Raw genomic sequence first — 25,201 nt, forward strand, 5'->3', positions numbered from 1 at the left:
GCCATCTACTGGGACGGAATTTTTTTGCAGTCAAAACTGTTTATACACGTATGTATGACGGGTTGCCTATCCTTCGGGCAGAAAAAAAAATTCCGTCCCAACAGATGGCGCTTGCAAGCAACATTTTCAAAGTGTGTCTGGGGGGTTGCATTCATACAGGCGCGCATATTTTTATAATTAAATAAATAATTACTTTTAATAATTTTTATATCTTTACAAGAATTATATAGAACAATCAAAAATTGTTGAAATTTAATTTTCATTTTACTTTGTTTCAAGAATAAGATTACTTTCAATAATTATATGAATATTATACAAGTATAAATGTATTATAAATTATTTACATTTTGTATTTATACTTATAGCCATCAGTAATACATACATATATGCATCTGTTTATTTAAGAACTTAACTAAAAAAATATACAGATTTTAAGACATTTTTAAGATTGAATGAACCTTTCTCTGGTACAGAATTAAAAGTTTCAATTAAATGTCCCATCTCTTTCTTAGTAAACATTTCCAATAATACATCGCTAATAAATAATGAAATTATTAATTGATTGCTGAATGTATTCATAAAAGTAATATAACAGGAAAAATATTAATTACCTGTTTTGTAAATATCTTTCATGAAGATATTTTGAGAGATCGTCTAAAATCGGCTCTGAATGGAGAGCAACAAATTGTTCTCTACAAATCTATAAGAAACAAAATTTACGTTATAAAATGAATATTTTTTGTTTACATGTTTATTACAATTAATTACCTTATTCATTATATCTATAGTACAAGGATGCGTCCAAAAACAATCATGCACTGACATAAACGTTATGCCAGCTCTTTCACAAAACAAACTGGTAAGCATCATATGACTAGAATCCAAAGAGTGTATAAAATTTGGAGGAAATGAATTTTTTTGTTTGAGAGAATCTATTTTTCTATAAATAAAAGAAAATATATTAGAATACAAAGCTTTGAAAAATAATAATTTTGTAATCAAAATCACAATGCAATATTATGTACTACTAACTCTTCGACATTTCGCACTTGTGCAGTGGATTTGTTGAATTTAAAATATGGCTGCAGAACTTGAAATCCTAAAGGTGTTTTCCATTCAATGGGTTTACCAAATATTGTTGAAATAATATATGCACAATTTGTGAACCAATCTTGAATTGTTCTTGCACTTTCGAACATTGTTCGTAAACTATCAAATGTTTTGTATGTTAGATATGTACTTGCTTCCCAACAATGTTCCAATGGAAAATTCTCTAAGTCTTATAAAATATATATATGTATATATAGTAAGATAAGTATTTTAATTAAACTTTTTTTAAATATTATCACCAACACAAAAAGAGAAAATAATGTTAACATATAATATTATATTTACCTTTCATTTGTTTCATAATTTGTAATCTAGCACCATACTTAGTTACACCATAAACAGTAGTCATTACTGTTTGTTTAATAATTTTTCTAGTTAGATGTCCTTCTAACAATTGTGCAATTTTTACACCATTTTCTGCATCTTTCAATCGTAATTTCTCAACCTAAATCACATATGTAATATCAAAAATTTGTTTCTCCTTTACATTATGTTTTTATTTATTTTCATATGTATACTATTTACCATATTAACAACAACACTGTAAACATCTTGCGGTGTATCAGAAGGATGTAAATTTACACTTGCTGCTCCAATTTGATCTCGTCCGAGTGCAGCATAATGTTGTAGACCATTGCAACTTCCATCTTGATGTACTGGAAAACAACATATGTATTTTTCTGGATTTGGAGATTTTAAAGCTTTAACTATTTCCATACACGATGCCAAGGTTTGCCAAGGCTCATCTGATTCTGCCCACCACATATCACCCTGTTAAATAAATATTCATTTGTTTGATTAATAATTATAAATTTAGAAAGACAAAAGAAACAAAATAATATTCTAATATTATAATTGTTAAGAGTATAAAACCATATATACCGTCAAGGGATTTTCTGCACTATCAACAATTTTATCTATATTTTCATTTGCAAATTTAAGTCGTTCCTTAAGATTTTCACGTTTCTTTAAACCAGTTAAATTTATAGTATGAATTTTTAACCAATCTAAACCATGAGAACCTAAGGGTTTCCCTTGAGCAAATACAAGGATTGAACGTGCTAAATCTGATCCTAAATGAGTCAGATGTGGAGGTATAGGATATACTCTTCCTCTGAAATCCAGATTGTGTGGCAACCAAAATATATGATTTCGAAACTGTTAAAAGGAAACCATTTTTATATTTATATTTCAATGAAGATATTCTCCTTTTTTTTTTGTTTTGTTATAAAAATATATAGAAATGACTTACGTGATTTGCAAGAGATAATTTATAAAGGCAATCACACCACAACGAATACATTTCTTCTTTCTTCTTTTTTAGCTCCAACTTTGTTCTGGAAATACAGGAGTTGTCTTTTACATTTTCATTTCCCATCGAATCATCTGTAGATAATAAAATGGAAGGTGGTCGTGGTACATCCAATTTAACTGAACCTCCTTCTTGAAATACCTAATCAATTGCAATTTTATATAAGATGTATTGTTTCACATTAATTATATTTTCAATTCTATTATATACCTTTATTAAAATATCAAGCACCGGAGTATTAACTTTCCATGGTATAGAACCTAATTGATTCAGACTATCGAGTGCTGGATAAAGTTGATTTGCAGGTAAACTCTCGAAAAATTGAATTTGCCTAGCTTTCTAAATAAATGTTACATCAAATTTATTACATTCACATGTGTGCATTGTGTTATTTATATAAATATATTTATATTTATATTTTCCAATTGAATACATACCGCATAATATGGAGTTCTCACAAAATTTGTTTTTAATAATGCATATCCTCCAGAATTTATAGATATCCAAGGACGTGGTGGACATAAGGATGGTATTAATGTTGCTTCAAATGTTAATATATTTGACTGTGCATCTTTATACAGTTTACATATAATAGGATGAGGTTTAACCTTGAATAAATGTAATAATATTATTTAAGACCTTAATAAGAGTCAAATAATAATTAAATCTAAGATGTGTATTTATTTCTAAAACAAACCTGTTCTATCAAAAACTTTCCTTTATTTCTATATAATTTATAAAAAGCTGGTTTCTGACGTAATTCTGAATTTGTTGATTGATTATCTCCGTTAATTTTGATATCATTAATGATAATCTTATATAAAAATTTGCCTAAATTATAAAACACATGGTAGGGCCACTCTACACATTCTTTATCTAAAGAAGGACCATAGTACTGATTTTCACGTAGAAGTTTATTCCATACAATACGACCATTTACTGCTTTTTCAGTATCAGAAAAATCAGTTTGCGAATACCACTTCAAATACTTATTATAAATATCAATTGTCTTATCCAAAATACCATTTCTTTCTTTCATAAGTACCTGTAATTATTCAAAAATATATAAGAAATGTATTTATTTATGTTTATATAATACAAAAATAAAGCACACACATACCTCGTATTCCCTAAAAATTAAAAATCCTAATCTTATAGATAACAATGACATTGATAGCGAATAAGACTGTGAATTTTGTGCTAGATTTCTTATTTCTTGTAGAATAAGATTTATATAATTTTCTTTTGGAAGTATTTTTAAAAATGGATAAAGAGCTAGTTTTGGAGGTCTGACTTCTGATTCCTTTTGCTTTAAATAGTTGAGATTTTTTTAAAAGCTTTCGTAGCAATCTCTTTCCACGAAGATTCCAAATCAGTTAATTTCTTGTTCTAGTAAAATAATAAATAAGAAGTAAATTAATGTATAATACATTTAGCTATTACTGTATTAAATAACAAAATATATGTTATATAATTTATAACATTATAAATTTAACAATTTGATATCAATCAACTTATACATTTTTATAATTACTTACATACTGTAAAAATTTATCGTTATTTACTGAATGAAAGTTTTCAACACTTTTTATAGGTAAATTATATGTGTTTTCTTGCTCTAATTGCATCTTCAAACAATTTTTTTAATTGTTCAAGCGTTAAAACACCTTCTGCTGGATATTTACGTAAATTAATTTTATCAATATTCTTTAAAAGGTTACAGTCGTACGACATTTGAGGCTCAACATATTTTGGTTGATAATCTGGTTGAAATAATTGTATCGTTTTCATAATATTTTCCGATTGATTTAATTTAAATTTTGATTTATTAAAAATATCATCAAACGATATTCCATTATTAATCATATTAGATTGCATTTTTCGAAATAAATCTGAAAATATAGAAAGATGTAATTATCAACTGTTCTCTTATATTATGTACAAATTTCTATAATTACCTTCTTTATTGTTTTTATTTGGGATCTTTCCAATTAGTTCAAAAATAGCTGCATAAGTTTGTGGATCAGGAGTTATAGAATTATTCACCATAAGATTATAAACATTTAAAGTTTTCATTACGTTTCCGTCTAAAGAATAATAGTCAAGAAGAAGATTACAAGCATTTCTAATCGTTGCAGGTGGTACATTATTATCTTTTTTTATTAAATATTTTAATAATCTTGGAACTTTGTCCAACATTTTACAAGATAAATAAACATCTATTTGTGCTAATACTATTAGTGAATGCATATTCGTTGAATTATTTTTTGTCTGATCTTTTGAACATGACTTTTTAACGTTCTTTCGAATATTTTTAGATTTTTTATTTTTTATCAATTTTTTTATGTTGCATTTATCCTCCAACGATTGATCTTTAATTTTAGTTCTACATGACAAAAAAAGAATATTATTATTATTATTATTATTATTTATAAATATATTTATTGAAAATATTATTTACAATTATTTATTCCTAATGTTTTATTATTCATTTAATAAAACAACTTACTCTCGTATATTAAAGGCAGATTCATTATCATTGTCAAGTTTTTCTATAAATTCTTCGGTAATAAACGTGTTTGAAATATGTGAACTATTAATTAATGACTCATGATCATATATATCAGATTCTTTGAAATTTTCATGAATAGTACTACTCTTTTGACTTAAATTTTCATCCAAATTATAATACATATCAATATCACTAGCACAATTTACTTGATCTCCCTAAAATATTATTATTTCATAATTTACAAATAAATTAAATGACAAAATTATTTACAACTAATATGAAAAAAAAAACTTTACACTTACGATAATAGCTGTATCATTTTTTATATCTGAAGTACTAATCGTGTTTATATTTCTTTTACTATATTTCTCATGAGAATGATTGTTTTTTATTTTATGCAACTTATCTAATGTTACATCTGGTTGATTGACCAAAAAAGACAAATGACCAGCATTTAATTTTTTCACTGCAGCTTTCTTATTACTTGTAATTCGGTCCGTTACTAAAATCAATAATATATTAATAAAATAAAATAAAATAAAATAAAAAGTGCACATATAAAAAAGAAGAAGATTATTCATAATAAAAACAATGATACCCTCAAGCAATTCTGCATATTTTTTTCTTATTCTAGGCTTTTTTTAACATTAATACGTATTTCAGCATCATTTGTTGTTGTTCGAAAATAACATTTACTTATAAACCACATTGCTGAAATAATATAAAATATATGAATGAATAATTTGAATACTTTTATATTGATTAATAATTAATATAGAAAGAACAATGTGACATTAATATAATATATATATTTATATTTATATTTATATATAAAAATAAATGTGTTATATAGAATATCTTAATTTGTAGATATTATACAAACTTGAGGTTGGATTCCGATGTTGAACCTTGCAAAAAGAACATAATGGCAGTCGATTTACAGATGATTGTGTTGGTAAAAGATAAATATTTTGGTAGGATATACACTGAGTTGTTTTTAAAAATCTATACATATTAATATAACAATTAACACATTAGACTACTCAACCAAAAAGAATAGTTAAACGAATTCCACCAGCATGTTTTCGCGGGGTAACCATCTTGTCTGATTCAATGTTCGTTTACATTAACGAGTGTTCTAAAGAGACGTACGTACGTGATTGGTTGATTTCTGAAAGACAATTTTAAATGATTATTTGTAATAAAAATAAATTTTAATATATATTAGTTTTTCTATCATTTTTATAGAATATTATTAAAATTATAATTATCTATTATTAATTTAGCAGAATATTGAATATTTACAATCTACAAAAAAGATAACCTATCAAATTAAAGACCTATACTCATGAAAGTGTATAAGGATGTAACATTTACTAACAAAATTTTGATTGGTTTTGAAATGCATGTGAACCTCTCGGTGCCTAATTATAAAACGATATGTATCGACAGTCTGCTTTATATCTTTACGCGACAACGATAAATTTATGGGTGTATTGTAATAATTAACGTGCCGGAGAAGTTTAATAAATTCAAAAGAATTGTGAACAATCTTTCTTATACAAGAAGTAACATTAAATGTGTGAAAGGAAACACTGTCATTGGAAATAACGATCGAAGAAGAACATTGAGGTTAGTTCATAATATTCATAGATATGTTTCTTTTAATCGAAAATGGCATTCGTAATTTTAAGAAAGTACATTACCATGCTAGCAAAATTTTCATGAAAATATTTTCATAGGATTATTTCATAATATTGATTTTATTTTCAATTCTAACCATAAGTATGAAATTGTACAACCATATGGTTTTCATTGAAGGGAGTAAGGTTAAAGCTTTATTTTTGTTGAGCATTCAGTGATTGTTTTTTTGATTATGATATTTGTTAAAAAAAAAAATAGGAAATAAACGAGATAAAAGATAGATTATTTATTTCCACGGGTAGAAAATATAGAAATGTAATAACATAAATCTTTGAAAAGAAAGAAAATGAAAGAAAAGGGTTGGAAGGGGAAGGGAAAGAAAAGAAAGGTAGGAAAGAAACGTTTAGGGGCGTTTGGGAAAGATAGAGACGCATTTGGACGCAACCCAGACGCATTCGAAATGGCTGAAAGAGCGCTTGCGCCTTCGGAGATATTGGGGTGGCGTAGTTGACTACCTCGGGAGTTCTCGGTAGACGGTACGAGGATGGCTGTCGCCTTCGGCGACAAACGCGATGAGAAACTGGCCAAACACGGCGAGCGGTATAATATCGCGTTGGTGCTGGGTAGAGGAGATCCCCATAGCGCCAGAACGTCGAAGGTTTCGACGTATACACGGTCTCCAATTACCTTTGCACCCACAACAAGTAGCTGGGTGGGTGATATCACTGTTCATCGGTAGCGGCACCTTCGCTGTGTCAACGCCTTTGCTCGAACCATTCGGGCTGCGTTCTCTTCTTTCGATTTCCCTGGCCACCATCTTCCTCGTTCACTTGCTCTTCCATCTAGCCGTGCTTCTTCTTGATCCGGCTGATCCTAGAGTAAGAGCAAGACCGACGAATCTAGTAGTGCCTGAATTCGATCGTAAAAAACATCCTCACGTTATCGAGAACGGCCGGTGTCATCTTTGCAACATAACGACAAACGGTGACAGAACGAAACATTGTTCGATCTGCAACAAGTGCGTCGTACGATTTGATCATCACTGCAAGTGGTTGAACAATTGTATAGGGGCTAGAAACTATCCTTTATTTTTGGCTTGCCTGATATCGGCTATATTGGCTTCTCTCTCTGTAGTAGCCTTGTCCATCGCCGAGTTATTTCTCTTCAACGTCCATCGAGACGTTCGCCGCTCGAATGCGACGATGGAGAACGCTACTAATTTACCTTCGACCATTTTTCCGATACAACAACCACCCGGTACCGGCACGCTTCTCGTCATCCTGACGATAGGCATACTATCGGCAATAGCAGCCATTCTATTGATACATTTATGTTTCTTCCATGGTTACATAGCCTGCCTCGGCTTGACTACCTACGAGTACGTCAAAAATAAAAGGGAAAGAAAATTGGAGGCAGGTAAAACGAACTTAACAACGAACGTTACAACCTGTCCCTCTTTTTGCGCCAGAGTCAATGTACCCGCAAGATATCGTTTCTGTGATTCACGCGTAGACGCCTCGATGGAGGTTGTCTCACGCGAAAGAAATGGTACGAAGGAATACTCGGAATATGGTATCGATCGACCGGAAGACGTGCCTTCGGGCCGAGATCGAAAGAATAACTTTCGTCTCTGCTTCACTTACGAGACCAATTCTAATGGTGCTTCGATCGAACTATCCTCTCGATCGACTATTGACGAGAATAACGATGACAAGCATTGCAATAATTCTTCTTCTTGGACCGGGAATGTTGCAGTTGCCGTTGCTGAGTCACCAGATTTCAAATCGTCTACTCCTTCACCTGTCTCTTGCTGTTTCTCCATTGTAAATCCGATCTCTTCGGCGAGACTCGAACGTAATAAGCAGCCTCGATCAAGAAAATGTCGCAAGGATAGTACAGATAGTATTGCTGGTACTAGTGCCCCTAAAGAAAGGCGAACTTGTGGTACGATCGGAAGAATAAGAACCTTTCTTCGTACGCGTTTCAGAAAAAATGCTCGTCAACGATCCATTAATGCGGAAAGTGCGGATAGAACGAAAAGAAGAAACAGAGTAGCACCTTCTGTCGATCGAGAAGAAGGAAATGTGACTGAAACGAGCGTGTCAACTTTCGAAAATCAACTAGAAAATAGAAACGAGACGAGAGAGGAACCATCTTCAGTATCCTTATCACGTCCTTCTAATAAATTACCCCCTTTGGATTTAAGAACAGCCAGAATTTCGTCGATCGACGACATTGTTCCTGATGAAATCGGTCCAGATTTAATTCCTGTGCCTCCTCCTTCTACAGTAACGGCAATTGTGGCATCACCAACGGTAATACCACCCCCGATTAGAACTATTCCATCTCTCTCTAAAAGAAATAATCATCAATCTCATCTTCGAGCTCGAAGATCATCTCTTCGAAAAAGGCCGAGATTCAAGATGGGTCCTCGGCTTGCTCAATCTGCTCAATTATCGCCCATTCCGGAATCGGAATTCTCGAAACCAGCTTCTCCACGTTCTCCACCTCAACCAAACCATTTTGCCTTTCCACCGTTACAAAATTAATCGATGTATACACATGAATAGGAATAACAAGAAGAAATGGAAGAACATTTGTAGACATTTCAATTGAAATATCATCAAAGACAGAGTGTAATCTGATGATTCGTTTTCACGTTTGTTAGCAGAAAGAAATGTTGTTTGTTATTTCAGAAATTTGATAATGGATAATAGTATTGTACTCGATAAAAAAAAACACTCGATTTTCTTTCGACAATTTCTTTAGGGAAACTAATAGTACAGAGAAATAGAAATGGAGATAGAGAAAGAGAGAAATTTGTTCGTCCTCACAAATCGATCTGCGATATCACACGCTTACAATTAGAATTTTTCGATAATATGCGCTCACACATCGTGTCTAACATACAATTAAAATAATACCGAGCCTTTTGTAACACGGCGAACATTCGTTTTTCGCATAAAATCGAATAAAATCGCGTGATGTTTTTCTTTTTTTAAACTTTATTATTCAATTTGAAGAGTAAGATCACCGATCATTATTGATTGTTAGAAGGGTTGCTAGATATGACATTTTTTCTTATCGTAATCGTACGAATAAAAATTAGATTTTAGAAGACAAAAAAAAAAGGTATAAATTAGATATATTACAAATAATTAATACGAATATAATATACTAGATCACTTATATTACAATAAATACGTAGATATCGTATTTTCTTAGGGAAGATAAATTTGTCTTAATAAAATTAAGATAGAATAAAATAATGGAGAGTTTTTAGAATATACAATTTTAATATCTTTGCATTTAAATAAAAACTTAGAAAATGATTGAAGATTATGATACGACTGTGATCTTACTCAAATCAAAAGTTTCGAATATATATATAAATGTGGCTTTTTGTATTTCTATTTGCGTAATTATGATATACAACATAAATACATATATACATATACATATATATATATATTTTCCAATCGAATAAAATTTGATATAAAAATTATAAAAAAATATCGTAAAATTAACACGAGAATCTCGCTCGTAAGAATTATTAAGAAAGTTTTTCCGTCGTTAAAATCTTTCATCCAGGCTACTTCAATTTTATATTGCAATTTTTTACGAATTTCTAAAAAATAACGTTAAAATAATGATACTTTGCGTAAAATTCAAATATAGAACAACGCGCCTTTCATAATACATTTTCACCGCCGTAAAAGTTCAATATTTTTCGACACATTTTTTCGATCTCTAAGAGGAGAGATCAAGGATCAACATTTTGCAACGAACTCGCGACGATGATCGATCAATTGATTGATCAATTTATCGATCTAAAAGAATGTCCGACGTTTAGATAATAATATTTTGATACTAAAGATGACACAGGCTGGTACGTGTTAGCGAATAAAAAGAAAAAAAAAAGAGATAGATAAAGTAGGAAAGACATAAACTTGTCCGATTAAAATCAACGATTGTATTATATCTTGCTAAGGTTCTTTCCAAAGTATGTATAAAAATGAATAGTCAAGCGTTGTTTGACACGCGAACTTAGGACAGTGTTCCCGTTTATTGCCCTTCTTACCGAGGCTTTATGGAATAAGCAGCACGCATGATCTAGATTTCGGTAAGCTTTAAATATTTCAATGAAATCAACAAAGATAATGAAATACAATTAACAATTAATTTAAAATAAATAATGCAAATCTTTGTTTTATCTATTGAACTTCTTTTGATATATATATATATATATATATATAATTTTGTTTACTTTCATTTGATTTTTACTTATTTATTTTCATTTTTACAGATGAATATGAATGAGGAAAATGTAACAAAATCTGAGAAGACAAACGTTTGGAAGGATGTTCTTGGCTCTCCAAGATACGTCGTTGCACCGATGGTCGATGCCAGCGAGTTGGCATGGAGACTACTTTCTCGACGTCATGGGGCACAACTCTGTTACACACCTATGCTACATTCATCGGTTTTTTTAAGGGACTCAAAGTATAGGAAAGAAGCGCTTGTTAGCACGCCAGAGGATCGGCCCTTGATTGTACAAGTTAGCTAGACTTTAAGGGTTTTTTTTTTTTTTTATTGGCTAATCATTCAAGCGTTAATATGTCCCTCATCTTCTCCTCTCATCTTGTTTATATATATATCCTCTTTCTATTTCCCATCAGTTCTGTGGCAACGATCCAAACATTTTACTTGAAGCAGCGCTTTTGGCAGAACCCTACTGTGATGCCATAGACATTAATATTGGTTGTCCTCAAGCAATCGCAAAACGTGGACGCTACGGTGCTTTTTTACAAGACGATTGGGATCTTCTTCGAGCGATCGGTGTGTGTGTATATATGTATGTGCGAGTGTATATGTATTTATATGCATGTAAAATACATAATAGATGATAGTATGATATATCAATAGATGTATATTGTTTATATTCTACACGTTTCACTTTATAAAATCAAATGTGAATTGTGTGTTATAACATTATTAATAATTTACAGTTAGTACAGTTAGTACGGGACTTCGCATTCCTCTTACTTGCAAATTACGAGTATTTCCGGATATAGATAAGACGATTGAATATGCTCGCATGCTCGAAAATGCTGGTGCAAGTTTACTCACTATACACGGTCGTACAAGAGATCAGAAAGGTCCTTTAACAGGATTGGCATCTTGGAGTCATATTAAAGCTGTTAGGTATTAAGAGTATTTTATAATAAAGCTTATAAAACAAAAGAATCACACTTATAATACTTTCCTTTTATTTTCATAGGGAAGCTGTTAAAATCCCAGTATTGGCAAACGGCAATATACAGTGCTTGCAAGACATTGAGAGGTGTATTTCAGAGACCGGTGTTGAAGGAGTTATGACAGCGATAGGCAATCTTTATAATCCATGTATATTCGAGTCTTGTTATCCACCTTGTTGGGAACCGGCCTTGGAATATTTAAATCTTGTCAAAATCCATCCAGCACCTGCTTCTTACATACGAGGCCATTTATTCAAATTATTTCAACGCATGTACGTATTGGCTTTTCTATTCTTATCTTTATCTCATTTTTTTTATATTATATTTGATCATTTTTAACTTTGTCATACATAATGATACATGACATTAAAAAGAACATGAATTTACAAATGCACGTACAGCATGCACTTAACTAGAGAGTAGATTTTGTTTAGCAGAAAACAAAGAAGATAGAGATAACCTGGCTACGAATTCGACCATGGAATCGTTCAGACAAGTTGTTGAAAATGTGAGGGATCGGTATCAGCCGTATCATGAGGGCAAGCGGTTGTGGTACGAAGAAAAAAGCGGTAAATTTATTAGATCTTTTATAATCGTTTTAAACTTGCTCGCTAACCGCGCCGCAGAGAATAAATTCTGACCACAGACTAAAACTTATTTTTTAACGTTAATTACTGTAATTAAAAATGTGTGACACTCTCTGGGCTCTTAATGGGAATTGATGTATTGTAAATATATAAAATTGGTAATGAACGTATTAATCTATTAATAGTTTCAACATAATTTTCATTTTGTCCTGTCATTTGCTTTAGATTACAACTTAAATTTACCCCCGTGGTTATGCCAATCCTATATACGTGATTCACCACAGGAACATACAGATAAAGTACAGGCAAAGAGAATTGAAATGGTCAGTTTTGTGTCGTTCATTAAAATTTGTTTTATTGTTAGGTTTTGTATTTTTTTTTTTTTTAATGAAAATTAAATATTATTTGCATAAATACATTACAGACAAGTGAATCTGCAAAAAGAAGATATGAAGATGAGGAAGGAAACCAAATATCTCATAAACATTTCAAAAAATTACGACGAATAGGGCGTACGTATAGGCCTCTTTGTCAAGGTTGTCCAAATCCTGTGGTTAGTATATAGATCATGAAATATTCTCTTTTTTTTAATAATATTATCTATGTCATCATAATTATTCATATAAATTATTTGTATATTAATTATGATTATTTTTCTTTATCAAGGGTCTTAAATGTGATCACAAGTTATGTCGCCAATGTTGTAGGAAAAAGTGCATTACAGAAAAATTGATCTGTGTCGGACATAGAAATTTGTTAAAACAAACACAACGACAAAACGTTCAGAATATGAAATGACAGTGTATATAAAACAAAAAGATGTTAAATAAATAATGTAAATAAATTACAATAAACATTTTCAATTTTTCTTTCAATGTTATCTTCCTTTATTATAATTATATTGATTATAAATATTGTAATTTTTCGTAATATATTTTTGTATTATCTTGAATTCTACATTCGAGATAAAATAACGTAATATTTTATAATTCTTATTTACATTTAAATACTCTTTCGATACGATCTATTTCGTATATATGTTCCGTTGTATAAATGATGAACTTTTAATATTTATTACTAGATGGCGTTTGTTTGCTATGGATTCGGCTCGAACTCCTGTTTTCCCTTATTATATACAGAATAAAGAAACGCGGAACGTTGAACCGGATAAGTGAAAATGTCATCATCCAATATTTGAGTTTCCTGTGAGTTAAGAATATGAGAAAATGTCACAGATAAAGCTTTTTGTAGGTAATATTTCATCGTTTCTTTTAACGTTCTAAATAGTGGTTACGTTATCAATTCTGTGTCGTGAAAGATGAAATTCAAGAATATATATATTGATTGATCTATTGATGATTGTATAATTTCAACAACAAAATATATGGCATGTGAAAAATTATCGATATATATATATAAAAATATATAAAATTGTAATCTTAATTTTCCTTGCAACAAATTTGTTCATGTGAAATAAAAGTGTAAAAACATATTTTATTGTAATATACCTAACCTATTTAACAATGAAATCGGGTACGACGGTTAAGCATACGGGATCTATACTCTTGAAAACAGAAGAAAATGAGAATGTCTTTCAATTAATAGGAAATCGATGTCAGGTAAGCAAATTTCATTAATTATTCATTATTTTTACTATAATTTTCTCAAATATGTTTTTCTTTGGCCATATGATTTCATTATTGGTAAAGTCACGTCAACCAATATTTTATATTTTCGATTTGCTACTGTTTTGGCAAGTAATTGTATACTTATGATCAAATAATGTTAATATAAAATAAAATCTAGGATTGTTATTGCATATATTATGTGTTTTAATGTTATTAAATATGTCAACTTGTTTAATTACATTGAAAAAAGACACTTCATTCGCCCCTCCCTTATTATGTGTGTGTCTTTTAACTCATGTCAGTTAACAAATGAAAAAAGTACAAACAATCTATAAAGATTCATTTTCTTAAATATTTTATTATTTATTATTATACTTGTATCATTTTTTTATTTTATAAAAAGTTGTTAATATGTGAACACATATTACTTTTAATATTTTAGTGTTTAGCAGCAGGAGTTATACAGTTATACTTAACTGAGCCACCTTTTCATAAAGAATGGGTAAAAAAGAATACTGGAATAATAACTTTAATAAGAGATAATCCAAGGCGTAGTTTTTTCTTGCGATTATATTGTTTACAAAGAAGAGCCATGTTGTGGGAACACGAAGTTTATAATTCTATGGATTATAAAACCCCTTTAGTTTATTTTCATACATTTGAAGCTGAAGAATGCATGGCAGCATTCAATTTTGCAAATGAAGTTGAAGCTATCACGTTAAGGTAGATATATATATCTATATATATATATTAATATAATTTTATTTGACAATTATTGCAAAATTGTTAATTCATTTATCTAATGATAAAAAAACTATGGTATAATTTGAAGAGATATTCTTCTTGACAAATTGAATGCCAAACGACAAAGACGACAAGAAAAAAGAAACAAAATGGAAATGGAAGCACAACATGTGGTAACATTACCACGAAAAAGTAGAAGCAGCACATCATCATTTGCATTTACAACTGGTGCAACATCAAATACATTAAATGGACAGACTACAGTTGGTGTTAATAGAAGTGCTTCTAGTAGTTCTATGTATAAAAGTAAAAAGAAAAAAAGCGACAAAGATTTAAGAAGAAAATTGACTAAAGACGATATAGGCTTACCATCTAATTTTAGGTTGAATTTTGAATATATTGTTATTTATTTTATTGTTGATAATGCATCAAATATATACATTTAATTAGATACTTTATAGAAAAAGTTCTTGAGATTTAATCTATTATAATCAATATTTATTTTACAGGCACCTAGTGCATATGGGATGGAATGCTGAAAATAAAGGTCTAGAATTTGATACGGTTGACCCAGAGTTAAAAAAATTTTTTGATAAGGTAGGTATTTCAGAACACCACTTAAGAGATCAAGGAACGCGTGAGTTTATTTATGACTTCATTGAGTCACATGGTGGTATGAATGCTGTTAAAGAAGAAGTTATTTTACCATCAAATAAATCAAGAAATGCCAACCAACCACCTGTGTTACCACAACGTCAAGAATATCCACCACCGGTACCAGCTAGAACAATAACGGTTAGTAATAATTTAATAATTTTTGGCATACTTTCATTTTAATATATCTAATGTAAAAATTCGTATTTTTTAGCATCAGACAAGGAATGCTCCACCGTTACCTCCAACTCGACTCAATACCCCAACCGCATCACCAAATACATTATCTACTGTCCCACCAGTACATAGATCAGCACCGTCACGTCCACCACCACCCTCTGTAACTCCAGCACCCTCTCTACCACCACCACCGCCACCACCTCCTCCTTCATCCGCTCCAACACCTCCCTCAAGAAATATCTCCAGTGGTCCAGTTCCACCTCCTCCACCACTACCTAATAATTTTGATATGGATACTGCAAAAGTTAATACAAATGCAACAAATAACAATAACGAGGAAGTCACTGATCTTAGGCCAATGCTAATGGAATCTATCAGAAGTGGTGCTACATTGAGAGTAAATATATGTTTTTGAATTCATCAAATCAAGAACATTGAAAACTACAAAATTAATGATGTATTTTGTTTGATATGTTCTTAAGTAAAAACGAATTGATCTTTTTTTTGTAGAAAGTTAGTAAAACAGAAACAAAACCAGCTCCAGTTAGTGATTCTCGAAATAATTTATTAGAACAAATTCGTCAAGGAATAGAATTAAGGCCAGTTCCTAACGAAGTTAAGGCTACTCCACCACCAGTGTATCAAGATGGTTTGGCTAGTGCACTCTCTAGAGCTCTCGCTGAGCGATCTCGTGCAATCCATAGTGAAAGTGATGAGTCAACTAGCGATACGAGTGAGGAGGACGAATGGGATGATTAAGTCAAGTAAGTTATAGAATATAAAAAATCAAATATACTTGTTTATATAATGCAAATATTTTTAATTGTTATATATAATTTGATTATATATTTAATATGATCTTTTAATAAAGATACAATATATTTCAGACAAAAAATGTTTTACTGAGAAGATACAATAATATACTACTGTGATAAACATACTATGATTAACCTTTAGGAAATTAGGAATTATGTAAATGTGTATCATAAATGACTTTTACTTTGAACATCCAAAGAAGAAAAATCAGAGGTTTGAAAATGAAAACTTTTCAAATATATATATATATATACTAGAATATATAAAGGCACAATAAAATCTGATTTGCACAGATGGGGCAGGTAAGGGCAGGCTGTTTTATAAATGTTATCTTTAAAATAATCAGTTTATTCAGTTCTGAAAAAAAATAAAAATGAAATGCTATCAAAATAAAGAGATAGTGACCACATGTGATAAATATACACAGGAAATGATATTCTTTATAAGGATGCCATTATACTTATTTTGACATAGTGTTGTGGCTAAACAGATATTCTCTTGTTTATATCTCTTGTTGAAAGTTAGTACAATGTTTATATATGACTGCGTACACGTAGACTCTTTTTTTTTTTTTTTTGATGTTACCATGTATTCTTATATATTTCTTTTCTATCCTTTTTATACATATATCGCGTAGAAGTTTATATTCATTATTATTTATAAAATATTTCATATCTTCTGTAGCTTTACGAGAAATTAAATATTAAAGATAATCATTTTATTGCAACATTATTATTCAATTTAAGTAGAAACATTTTGTACGCTTATTTCTTTCTAATTTTTTTTTTCTATATTTAACATTTGTCTAAATTAATTGTGAAAAGCCTAAAAAAAAGCCTTAATTTGCCCTTTCTTATGGCATTAATTCCATGTCAATGGAATTTACATAGTTAACATTTTTTTTTATTTTTTTTTTTTATATATATATATATTTGTACATTAATAAAGAAATAAAATTACGAATATAATACATGCGTGCTATAACTATATGTAAAGATATTAAATATATTAAAAATTTGAAATTAACGCGGTATAAAAAAAGGCTTTATTGCTTCAGTATATGATTTTCATATAATTACAAAGATAATATCAAGCTTGTGAAAGAATCTTAGGATATATATATCTGCTTTTTTTTTTTAACGATACAATAATTCACAATATTTTGCATACATGACTTAATTTTAAAAACTATGAAAATATGGTTATTAATAGGATGATGATACGTAAGTAAAAGAATACGTTTTACCCGCTATGGAGAAATCCTAGTCAGAAATAAAAAAAAAATAAAATAAAATAAAAAAATACTTGTTACTAATTATTATTTAGTTTGTTTTACATTATGCTGCAATATGAGATATATATATATATATATATTGTATTGTATTTTATTTTTCTTCTTTTATTCACATTTTGTTTGTTTTTTTTCTCGCTATAATTCCAGAACTATTTAAAAATATTGTCATATGCATGAATAGATGATTATACTACTTGGTAGTACAACATATGTATATGTATTATAAAAATAATGTTTTAGTAAAAGTTTTTTTTTTTTTAAACAAATAAAATATATAAGAGGTAATCTGTGTTTCAGGACAGATTTCACTTGCGCACATAAAAGTCAAATATATAGATACCGATTATAATTAATACAAAGATGATGTAAATATGCTGTTTTTCTTATATCTATATATATATATATATAAAATTATTAATAATATTATTATTTTCTTTTAAATATCAAAGAAAGAAAAAAACAAGAAAATTCTTCGTCGAGTTAGTTAAAAAAAAAAACAAAAAAAAATTATCTAAAACGTCAAGTATAATAAAATCAAATTCTATTACAAATGTTTGTTAACACGATATTGTACAAATTAATATTATTGTAAATTCGTGTTAATTAGAAACTTTTTTTTGTTTTTTAATCATTTATTTTGTAATAACATTAGTGCTATAAATTAAGAGATACTTTATTAATACTAAGTACATAATTTTTATTTCTAATAATATTTATGACTTAACATATCAATGGTTAATATGCAATTAAACTGTTATTATTACATGCCTTAAATCAAAAACATTAAATCGAATATTATATTGTTATCACAAAGGTATGCAACACATAAATAAATCAGTGTAGCGATTATTACAAAGATCGTATCATTCTGAGAAAAATAAACAAAAAAAAAAATAAAAAAACTAAGGAGAATAAGACAGACAATGATATGATAAAAAAAAAAAATGATATATACAAAAAGATATAATATTAAATAATAACGTATAATGTATTTAAATAATTCCTTACTATGAATAAAATATTAGGCGGTACAAATAATTTAATGATATATCTTCTATACAAGATAAATTATAATTACTTCATACTTCATGTTTGCATTTTTTGTTTTCTTTTTTTTAAGTATTAAAAATAAAGTATATTTAATATTACTCAATATTATATATTAAAATGTATAGTTTAATCTATAAGTGCAGGGTGTAATATCAACGATAATTTAATGTTTGTACTCGACAAAGTTTTTAAAATACATTAATGAGTTTTTGTTGTTTTTTTTTAATTTTTCATTTAAACTAATTTTTTCATGGCTTATTTTTTTTTTTTTTGAGACGAAATACATTTTAACAAAAAGAACCTTCTCATTGAAAATTTATTACGATCATATAATATGAATATAAAATGATACTTATGAAGTATTCTTCAACGATAAAATATATATATATATATATATTTATTTTCAGTATTTCATATTTAAAGCTTAACACTTAGCTGACCGCACGTGCTACAGAGACCTGTACAATTTCCACCACGTTCGGGAAAGTCAAACTAAGCTGTCCACCGATCGATCGGTTAAATGTTCAAGAAAATAATTTGATGGCTGGCAGAGGGACCTTCGGAAATTCCTAACATAAAGAGCCGTAATAATGAGCAATAAAAAACTTCAAAAATTTGGGGCATTTTATTATATGTTGAACTGTATAGAGATAAGAAGGTCTATAGAGAAAGAAGCGTTCCTCAGATCAAAATGGTAGATCTACCCGATCGGTCGGCCACAGACTAGCTTGGAAATGGGCAGATTTACCCGATCGGTCGGCTAACTGTTAATATAACATAATAAACACATTAGACAAGTTTGTTGTTTCATGTTTATCAAAAAAAAAATTGTCTACTTTTTTTTATTTTTATAGTAGACATTACTTTAAACAATGATTCTTTTAACTTTCTGTTATTAATAGGATAATACGTGCGCCTAAAAGAAAATATATATATATATATATATATATTTAAACTACTTAAGCGATATTGTTATTTATCTGAGTAGTTAGTTTCAATGAAATTGTACGTGCGTTCAAATCGTCGTCGTCGTCGTCGTCGTCGTCGTACACAATGGAAATAAAACAAAACAAAAATAACAACATTAGAGTATGACATGTAAATGAAAATAAATTATTCGTTTTATTGTTATGTCTTCTTGAATGAATGAATAAATGTAATGTTAAATATTAATTAATGTATTTTACAATCGCTAATAATTTTTCTATACAATCCAATTATAATATAATTATTAATAATATAATTGAAACAAAATGTCGAAATATGCAAATTATTTGTTACATTAACAATTCGTAATTCGTAAAATAATTTCAAACATGATATATTAATTATTAATTCATTATAAATATATACGAGACTCATCAAAAATATTATATAAATACTATTTATAATTTAAATTTCATATATATATATATATATTACCTTTGAAAAGTATTGTATTACAAACAGGGTATTAATTATGAATTAATAATAAAATGATTACTAGGAAAATCTTGTTCCGTGTAATATTGAAAATAAACATGATATATTTTCTATGAATAATATCTCTACGTAGGCATAGATACAGGTCCTGTACCATTAGGTGTAGTTATACTAAACGAAGCAATAAAAACGTTAATAATAGTTATAAGAAAAACCCCAACGACAACATAATTATTTATTTTTCGTGCATTAATAGATTTTGATTGTCCTTTGATATCGAATCTGCCTTTAAATATTAAACTTACACCAACGGCGATCTAAGGAGAATAATGAGAGAAAAAAATAGAAACTTATTTAATCACTTTATTAAGATTGCATACGAACATTATTTCATAATAAAAGCACACCGCGTGCTTATATATTATATATAATATGAAAAAAAAAAATACACTGTAGATGAAAAAAAGAATACCTGTAACAAAAGACTGATGACAATGAGAATCAAAATGACGTAGAAAGTAGGACTGTTTCGTTGATATTCAATAAGGTACCTCAACTGATTAGCATTAGCAGTAATCAACGCAACATCCATCATTCCTTGGGCTACAGTTTTCTTCGCTGCAAAAGAATTGGCAGCTCGTGCGGAATAAGCTTGCGATTTTTTGTCCGTCGTATCAACCGAGACAACAATCTCCTTAACTCCATCAATTTTTTCAACGTCATTGGCTTTATCGAATATTTCTTTATTATCTAAAGATATCTCCACTTTTTCATTATCCAATCGAGCTTTCTCCATGTTTTGTACTTCGTATGATCGATCTCCTTTGACCAATTTGTTTAATTATCAAAAAAAGGAAAAACTTTTCTTCTTATTATTGTTAGAAAAGAATGCACGAACAAGTGTGACAGGTAAGAAAAGAAAACGTTCGCGAACGGATCGATCGAGATTACTACTGAGCTTTGTTGATCAGCATTTAGATAAGCGCACGAATATATAATAACGATCTATATTCGTTCCTTTATTAAAGTGCGTAATTTAATTAACCCTTTGACTGCTAAAGACGTATATTTATGTTCTCTTTTATTTATCAATATAATATTCATAATCAATATAATAATGTATCTAGTTAATTTTCATGAATTTTACATTGTATAAAATTTTCAGGACTCCTCCTTAAGACCTCAAATTATAAGAATATACACACATACAAAAAATCAATTTTTTGGATTAGGTGTCCTGTACATTGATGGATCCGAGTTTGAATGTGTTGCAGTCAAAGAATTAAACAATGTCCTTTCTCAATTTTCTGTCAAAAGTTTTAATGAATTGACCTGTTTTTGTTTTTGTTTTGTTTTTAAACATTACGTAAAGAATATCCGAAAAAGTCGTTTTATCAAGTAAATAAAAAGAAAAAAAAACTTGTAAAATACCCTGTATATATTCTATCGATAATAATGAAAGACTCATACTCTATCCGTATCGAAAGATCCCGTTTATCTTCCTTCTATAGACTATCTTATTATGAAAAAGTAATGTTTATAAAATAAACTTCCACTTATTATTTGCACTGAGAGAATAATAATGCACGCAACACGTTCGATGTTTAACTGTTAAGCTGTATAAATGAATCAGGTAGGGTGTAATAGGAAACAAATAGTCAGACGTTCTATCAGTTATGATATTATCATTTAAAACGGAAACATAAAGCTGTAAATACCTTATAACTAGTGTTAGAGAAAGGAAATATTATGTTATAAAGACACACTGATATACATATACATGAAAAAGTAATTCCTGTTAAAGTTCTGCTTCTACTTCCTTCAGAGATTATAAATATATATAATATTAATATATTAATTTATTATTATAATATATATAATATTAATATATTTATATATTATTAATAGTATTAATATTATAAGTAATAATATAACTATAACTAATAATTAACATTAATATAATATATGTATATTATATATAATATTATAATAATTAATATATTATTAAATATATTATTAATATTATAATTATAATTAATAATATACATTATAATATAGTAATATAAATTATAATTATATATTATATTATTTATATTTTTTGAATATTCACGCATAGAGTTCACTAGCATTAATTATTTATCTCTTTGTGATAATGTTATATTTTTATGAAATGTTCTGTGAAAATTGCGTAATAAATGATATTAACTGAGATTTGTGATAGAAAACATCGACCCATATCATATTTACGTATTCAGTTATAATTCATAATTTCACCATGTCGACACGGGTAAGAATTATTTAAGATTGTTTCAATTGAAATAGATTTGTTTTAAAGTTTTCTGGCAAGTAATAACTATTGACATAATCTGATTTTCTTGATGTTAATAATAATAATATATGTAATTTTTTTCATTTGTATACACTTGAAATAGAAATGCCAAAAATTATGGGGTGGTCGTTTTAAACAAAAAATCGATCCTGATTTTCATGACCTAAATGCATCCATTGAATTCGATAAACGTTTATATGCGGAAGATATTGAGGTAAGGAAAATGATAAGAAAATAAAAATTTGATTTCAAATGAATGATAATTTAAAAAATTAATTCACATAATGTGCTATGTTAATTTTTAAAATTTATCTTTATTATATTTAATTATCTTTATTTATTTATTATATAATTAATTTATATTATTAATATTTATATATATATATATTTAATATTATTTTAATTATATCTTTAGGGAAGTATCGCTTATGCAAATGTACTATGCAAATCTGGATTGTTAACAGAAGAAGAAGTACAACTTATCGAGAATGGTTTTGAAAAGGTCTAACAAATAACAAATATAAACGAACGTATTTTAAATTCATTTAAAAAAAAAGTTAAAAAACAAAACTCAATGTTAATAGATCTTGAACGAATGGAGGACCAATCAATTCGTTATCATTCACCAAGAAGACGAAGATATTCACAGTGCAAATGAACGCAGATTAACGGTAAACTTAGAACGAATAATTATAATAAAGTAATCATCAAAGAATCATTTTGAAAACAATCGATAAATTAATCAATATTTATCATGATTAGGAATTAATCGGTGACGTAGCCAAAAAATTGCACACTGGCAGAAGTCGAAATGATCAAGCAATAACAGATACTCGATTGTATCTTCGAAAATCGATAGATAAACTTTATTTAAGAATTATTAACTTTATTGAGGTATATACGCTTGTTTATATTATATTTTTGAAAATTAAACTTATTAATGATAATCATTAATACTGTGCATATTAGTTTTATAATATTATTATAATATGAATGGCGGGATTTGGTATTTGTGGCAATGAACTTTCAAGTTCCTCTAACGCCAATTAATAATAATAATAATATTATTATATATTTATAATATTATAATATACACACAGTATTAAATGAAATAATGTGATTTGTATTAAAAATCAATTATTTGTAGACAATGATTAATCGTGCTGAAAAAGATAACGATATAATTATGCCTGGTTATACACATATGCAACGTGCACAACCAATTAAATGGTCACACTGGCTTCTTAGGTTTGAATATTAAAATTACTTACTTACAATAAATAAAATAACTAAAAAAAATCATAATACAATGTATGATAATAATTTATTATGATAATCCAGTTACGCTTGGTACGCAAAAGCTGATCTAGAAAGATTACAAGAAATTCGTAAACGTGTAAATATATTACCGTTAGGAAGCGGAGCCATTGCTGGAAATCCATTTAAAATAGATCGACAATTATTAGCAACTAATCTTGGTTTTGATGACGTTACTTTTAATAGCATGTATGCAGTTTCCGATAGAGATTTCGTTGGTAAGATATTTTTATTTATCATCTATATATTATAATGATAATATTATTAAAAATAATTTATCGATATACAGCTGAATTTCTTTTCTGGTCATCTTTAACGATGATACATTTAAGTCGGTTAGCTGAAGATTTAATCATTTATAATACCAACGAATTTGGTTTTGTACAATTTTCCGACGAATTTTCAACTGGTAGTAGTTTAATGCCGCAAAAACGTAATCCTGATTTAATGGAACTAATACGTGGAAAAAGTGGCACTTTACTTGGAAAGGTTCTCTTACACATTTTCAATCTGTTAATTATTCATATATATATATATCTTACTAATTGAAAAGATTATATACACGATTAAAAAGAAAAAAGATAACTAATGATGTATGGTTTGCAGTGCACAGGTTTTATGACGACTCTCAAAGGTATTCCATCTACATATAACAAAGATCTTCAAGAAGACAAAGAGGCATTATTTTCTACGATCGATACGTTAAATAATATATTTCTTATCGTTGAAAAAGCATTAAGTTCTTTAACGATAAATAAAAAAAGGTGTAACGATGCTTTAACGACCGATATGTTGGCTACCGATTTGGCATATTATCTTGTGCGGAAAGGGGTAAGTATCATACATTTGAATATAAAAAAAAATGGAGAACAATAATCTATCGAATGATTTTGAAAATTCCAATATTTTAGTTACCATTCAGAGAAGCACATCATTTGGCTGGCAAAGTTGTAAATTTTGCTGAATCCGAAGGAATACCATTATGCGATGTGCCATTAGAAAAATTACAGAAAATAAGGTAATTCATTTGATGTATTTAACATCAAACAAAAAACTACAGTATTTTTATGTGTTTAACGTATTAACATTTTTTGTAAACATAATTTTCCAAATTTCTAGTCACATTTTTGAGAAAGACGTTCAATGTATATGGGATTTCAAAAGAAGCGTTGAACAATACGACGTTATTGGTGGTACAAGTTCATTAGCTTTACGTCAACAAATTGATTCTATTCGACTTTGGTTAAAAAAATCATTTGTACAGTCGGTTGAGTTACATGAAGATGTAGATTAATTGTTTTTTGAAACGAATTATATGATATTAACAATTCGTTTATTTTGTTT

The 25,201-nt window shown here is 28.5% G+C and overlaps 5 protein-coding genes across 7 annotated transcripts; 3 read left to right on the plus strand and 2 right to left on the minus strand.

Annotated features, from left to right (window-relative positions):
• Positions 1-325: 325 nt before the first annotated feature.
• On the minus strand, positions 326-6,047 carry mtRNApol (mitochondrial RNA polymerase). Its single transcript, XM_015322387.2, is given in 21 exon segments — positions 326-535; positions 612-700; positions 769-940; positions 1,033-1,279; positions 1,396-1,555; positions 1,636-1,881; positions 1,993-2,268; positions 2,363-2,563; positions 2,633-2,761; positions 2,860-3,030; positions 3,120-3,467; positions 3,543-3,754; positions 3,757-3,811; positions 3,961-4,065; positions 4,067-4,314; positions 4,381-4,808; positions 4,932-5,149; positions 5,237-5,436; positions 5,533-5,568; positions 5,571-5,645; positions 5,818-6,047. Coding segments are annotated over 21 exon segments (3,873 nt in total). The 5' UTR covers positions 5,948-6,047; the 3' UTR covers positions 326-408.
• A 530-nt stretch (positions 6,048-6,577) lies between these two features.
• On the plus strand, positions 6,578-13,240 carry LOC107067125 (Dihydrouridine synthase 1). The gene is made up of 9 exons (XM_089170845.1): positions 6,578-9,124; positions 10,885-11,136; positions 11,258-11,417; positions 11,588-11,783; positions 11,860-12,108; positions 12,260-12,405; positions 12,649-12,746; positions 12,848-12,976; positions 13,090-13,240. The coding sequence occupies exons 1-9, from the start codon at positions 7,151-7,153 to the stop codon at positions 13,219-13,221; spliced, it is 3,336 nt and encodes a 1,111-aa protein (XP_089026971.1). The 5' UTR covers positions 6,578-7,150; the 3' UTR covers positions 13,222-13,240.
• A 281-nt stretch (positions 13,241-13,521) lies between these two features.
• LOC107067126 (actin nucleation-promoting factor WAS) lies at positions 13,522-16,393 on the plus strand. 2 transcript variants are annotated; one of them, XM_015322350.2, is made up of 6 exons: positions 13,523-14,042; positions 14,494-14,774; positions 14,884-15,177; positions 15,305-15,590; positions 15,664-16,026; positions 16,140-16,393. In XM_015322350.2, the coding sequence occupies exons 1-6, from the start codon at positions 13,947-13,949 to the stop codon at positions 16,386-16,388; spliced, it is 1,569 nt and encodes a 522-aa protein (XP_015177836.1). In that variant the 5' UTR covers positions 13,523-13,946; the 3' UTR covers positions 16,389-16,393. The 2 variants fall into 2 exon arrangements, with proteins under 2 accessions (XP_015177837.1, XP_015177836.1); XM_015322351.2 differs by lacking the exon at positions 14,884-15,177 and having other exon boundaries at positions 13,522-14,042.
• Positions 16,394-17,047: 654 nt separating this feature from the next.
• Positions 17,048-22,030, minus strand: LOC107067140 (ninjurin-A). Of its 2 annotated transcripts, XM_015322376.2 has the most exons (3): positions 21,682-22,030; positions 20,684-21,033; positions 17,048-20,528 (listed from the first exon to the last, which is right to left on the minus strand). In XM_015322376.2, exons 2-3 carry the CDS (start codon positions 21,005-21,007, stop codon positions 20,337-20,339), a joined length of 516 nt encoding a protein of 171 aa, XP_015177862.1. In that variant the 5' UTR covers positions 21,008-21,033; positions 21,682-22,030; the 3' UTR covers positions 17,048-20,336. The 2 variants fall into 2 exon arrangements, with proteins under 2 accessions (XP_015177862.1, XP_015177861.1); XM_015322375.2 differs by having other exon boundaries at positions 20,684-22,030.
• Positions 22,031-22,372: 342 nt separating this feature from the next.
• Positions 22,373-25,187, plus strand: Argl (Argininosuccinate lyase). Its single transcript, XM_015322377.2, has 11 exons — positions 22,373-22,498; positions 22,644-22,754; positions 22,956-23,042; positions 23,125-23,211; positions 23,303-23,434; positions 23,688-23,788; positions 23,882-24,075; positions 24,147-24,346; positions 24,464-24,688; positions 24,769-24,875; positions 24,977-25,187. Exons 1-11 carry the CDS (start codon positions 22,487-22,489, stop codon positions 25,149-25,151), a joined length of 1,431 nt encoding a protein of 476 aa, XP_015177863.2. The 5' UTR covers positions 22,373-22,486; the 3' UTR covers positions 25,152-25,187.
• The last annotated feature ends 14 nt before the right edge of the window (positions 25,188-25,201 follow it).

This window comes from Polistes dominula, unplaced genomic scaffold (assembly GCF_049000335.1).
Source record: "Polistes dominula isolate Pdom_NZ unplaced genomic scaffold, Pdom_raw_medaka contig_79, whole genome shotgun sequence".
Lineage (NCBI taxonomy): Eukaryota > Metazoa > Arthropoda > Insecta > Hymenoptera > Vespidae > Polistes > Polistes dominula.

Bases quoted from the DNA above. Each gene is read 5' to 3' on its own strand.
- Argl (XM_015322377.2), top strand. The intron at 23,435-23,687 runs GTATATACGCTT...AATTATTTGTAG, and splicing joins GAATTATTAACTTTATTGAG to ACAATGATTAATCGTGCTGA. The intron at 24,076-24,146 runs GTAAGATATTTT...ATCGATATACAG, and splicing joins TTCCGATAGAGATTTCGTTG to CTGAATTTCTTTTCTGGTCA.
- LOC107067125 (XM_089170845.1), top strand. From the start codon at position 7,151: ATGAGAAACTGGCCAAACACGGCGAGCGGTATAATATCGCGTTGGTGC. The intron at 12,109-12,259 runs GTACGTATTGGC...ACTAGAGAGTAG, and splicing joins TTCAAATTATTTCAACGCAT to ATTTTGTTTAGCAGAAAACA. The intron at 12,406-12,648 runs GTAAATTTATTA...CATTTGCTTTAG, and splicing joins GTGGTACGAAGAAAAAAGCG to ATTACAACTTAAATTTACCC.
- LOC107067126 (XM_015322350.2), top strand. From the start codon at position 13,947: ATGAAATCGGGTACGACGGTTAAGCATACGGGATCTATACTCTTGAAA. The intron at 14,043-14,493 runs GTAAGCAAATTT...TTAATATTTTAG, and splicing joins TAATAGGAAATCGATGTCAG to TGTTTAGCAGCAGGAGTTAT. The intron at 14,775-14,883 runs GTAGATATATAT...TATAATTTGAAG, and splicing joins GTTGAAGCTATCACGTTAAG to AGATATTCTTCTTGACAAAT.
- LOC107067140 (XM_015322376.2), bottom strand. From the start codon at position 21,007: ATGGAGAAAGCTCGATTGGATAATGAAAAAGTGGAGATATCTTTAGAT. The intron at 20,529-20,683 runs GTATTCTTTTTT...TATTCTCCTTAG, and splicing joins TCATCAGTCTTTTGTTACAG to ATCGCCGTTGGTGTAAGTTT.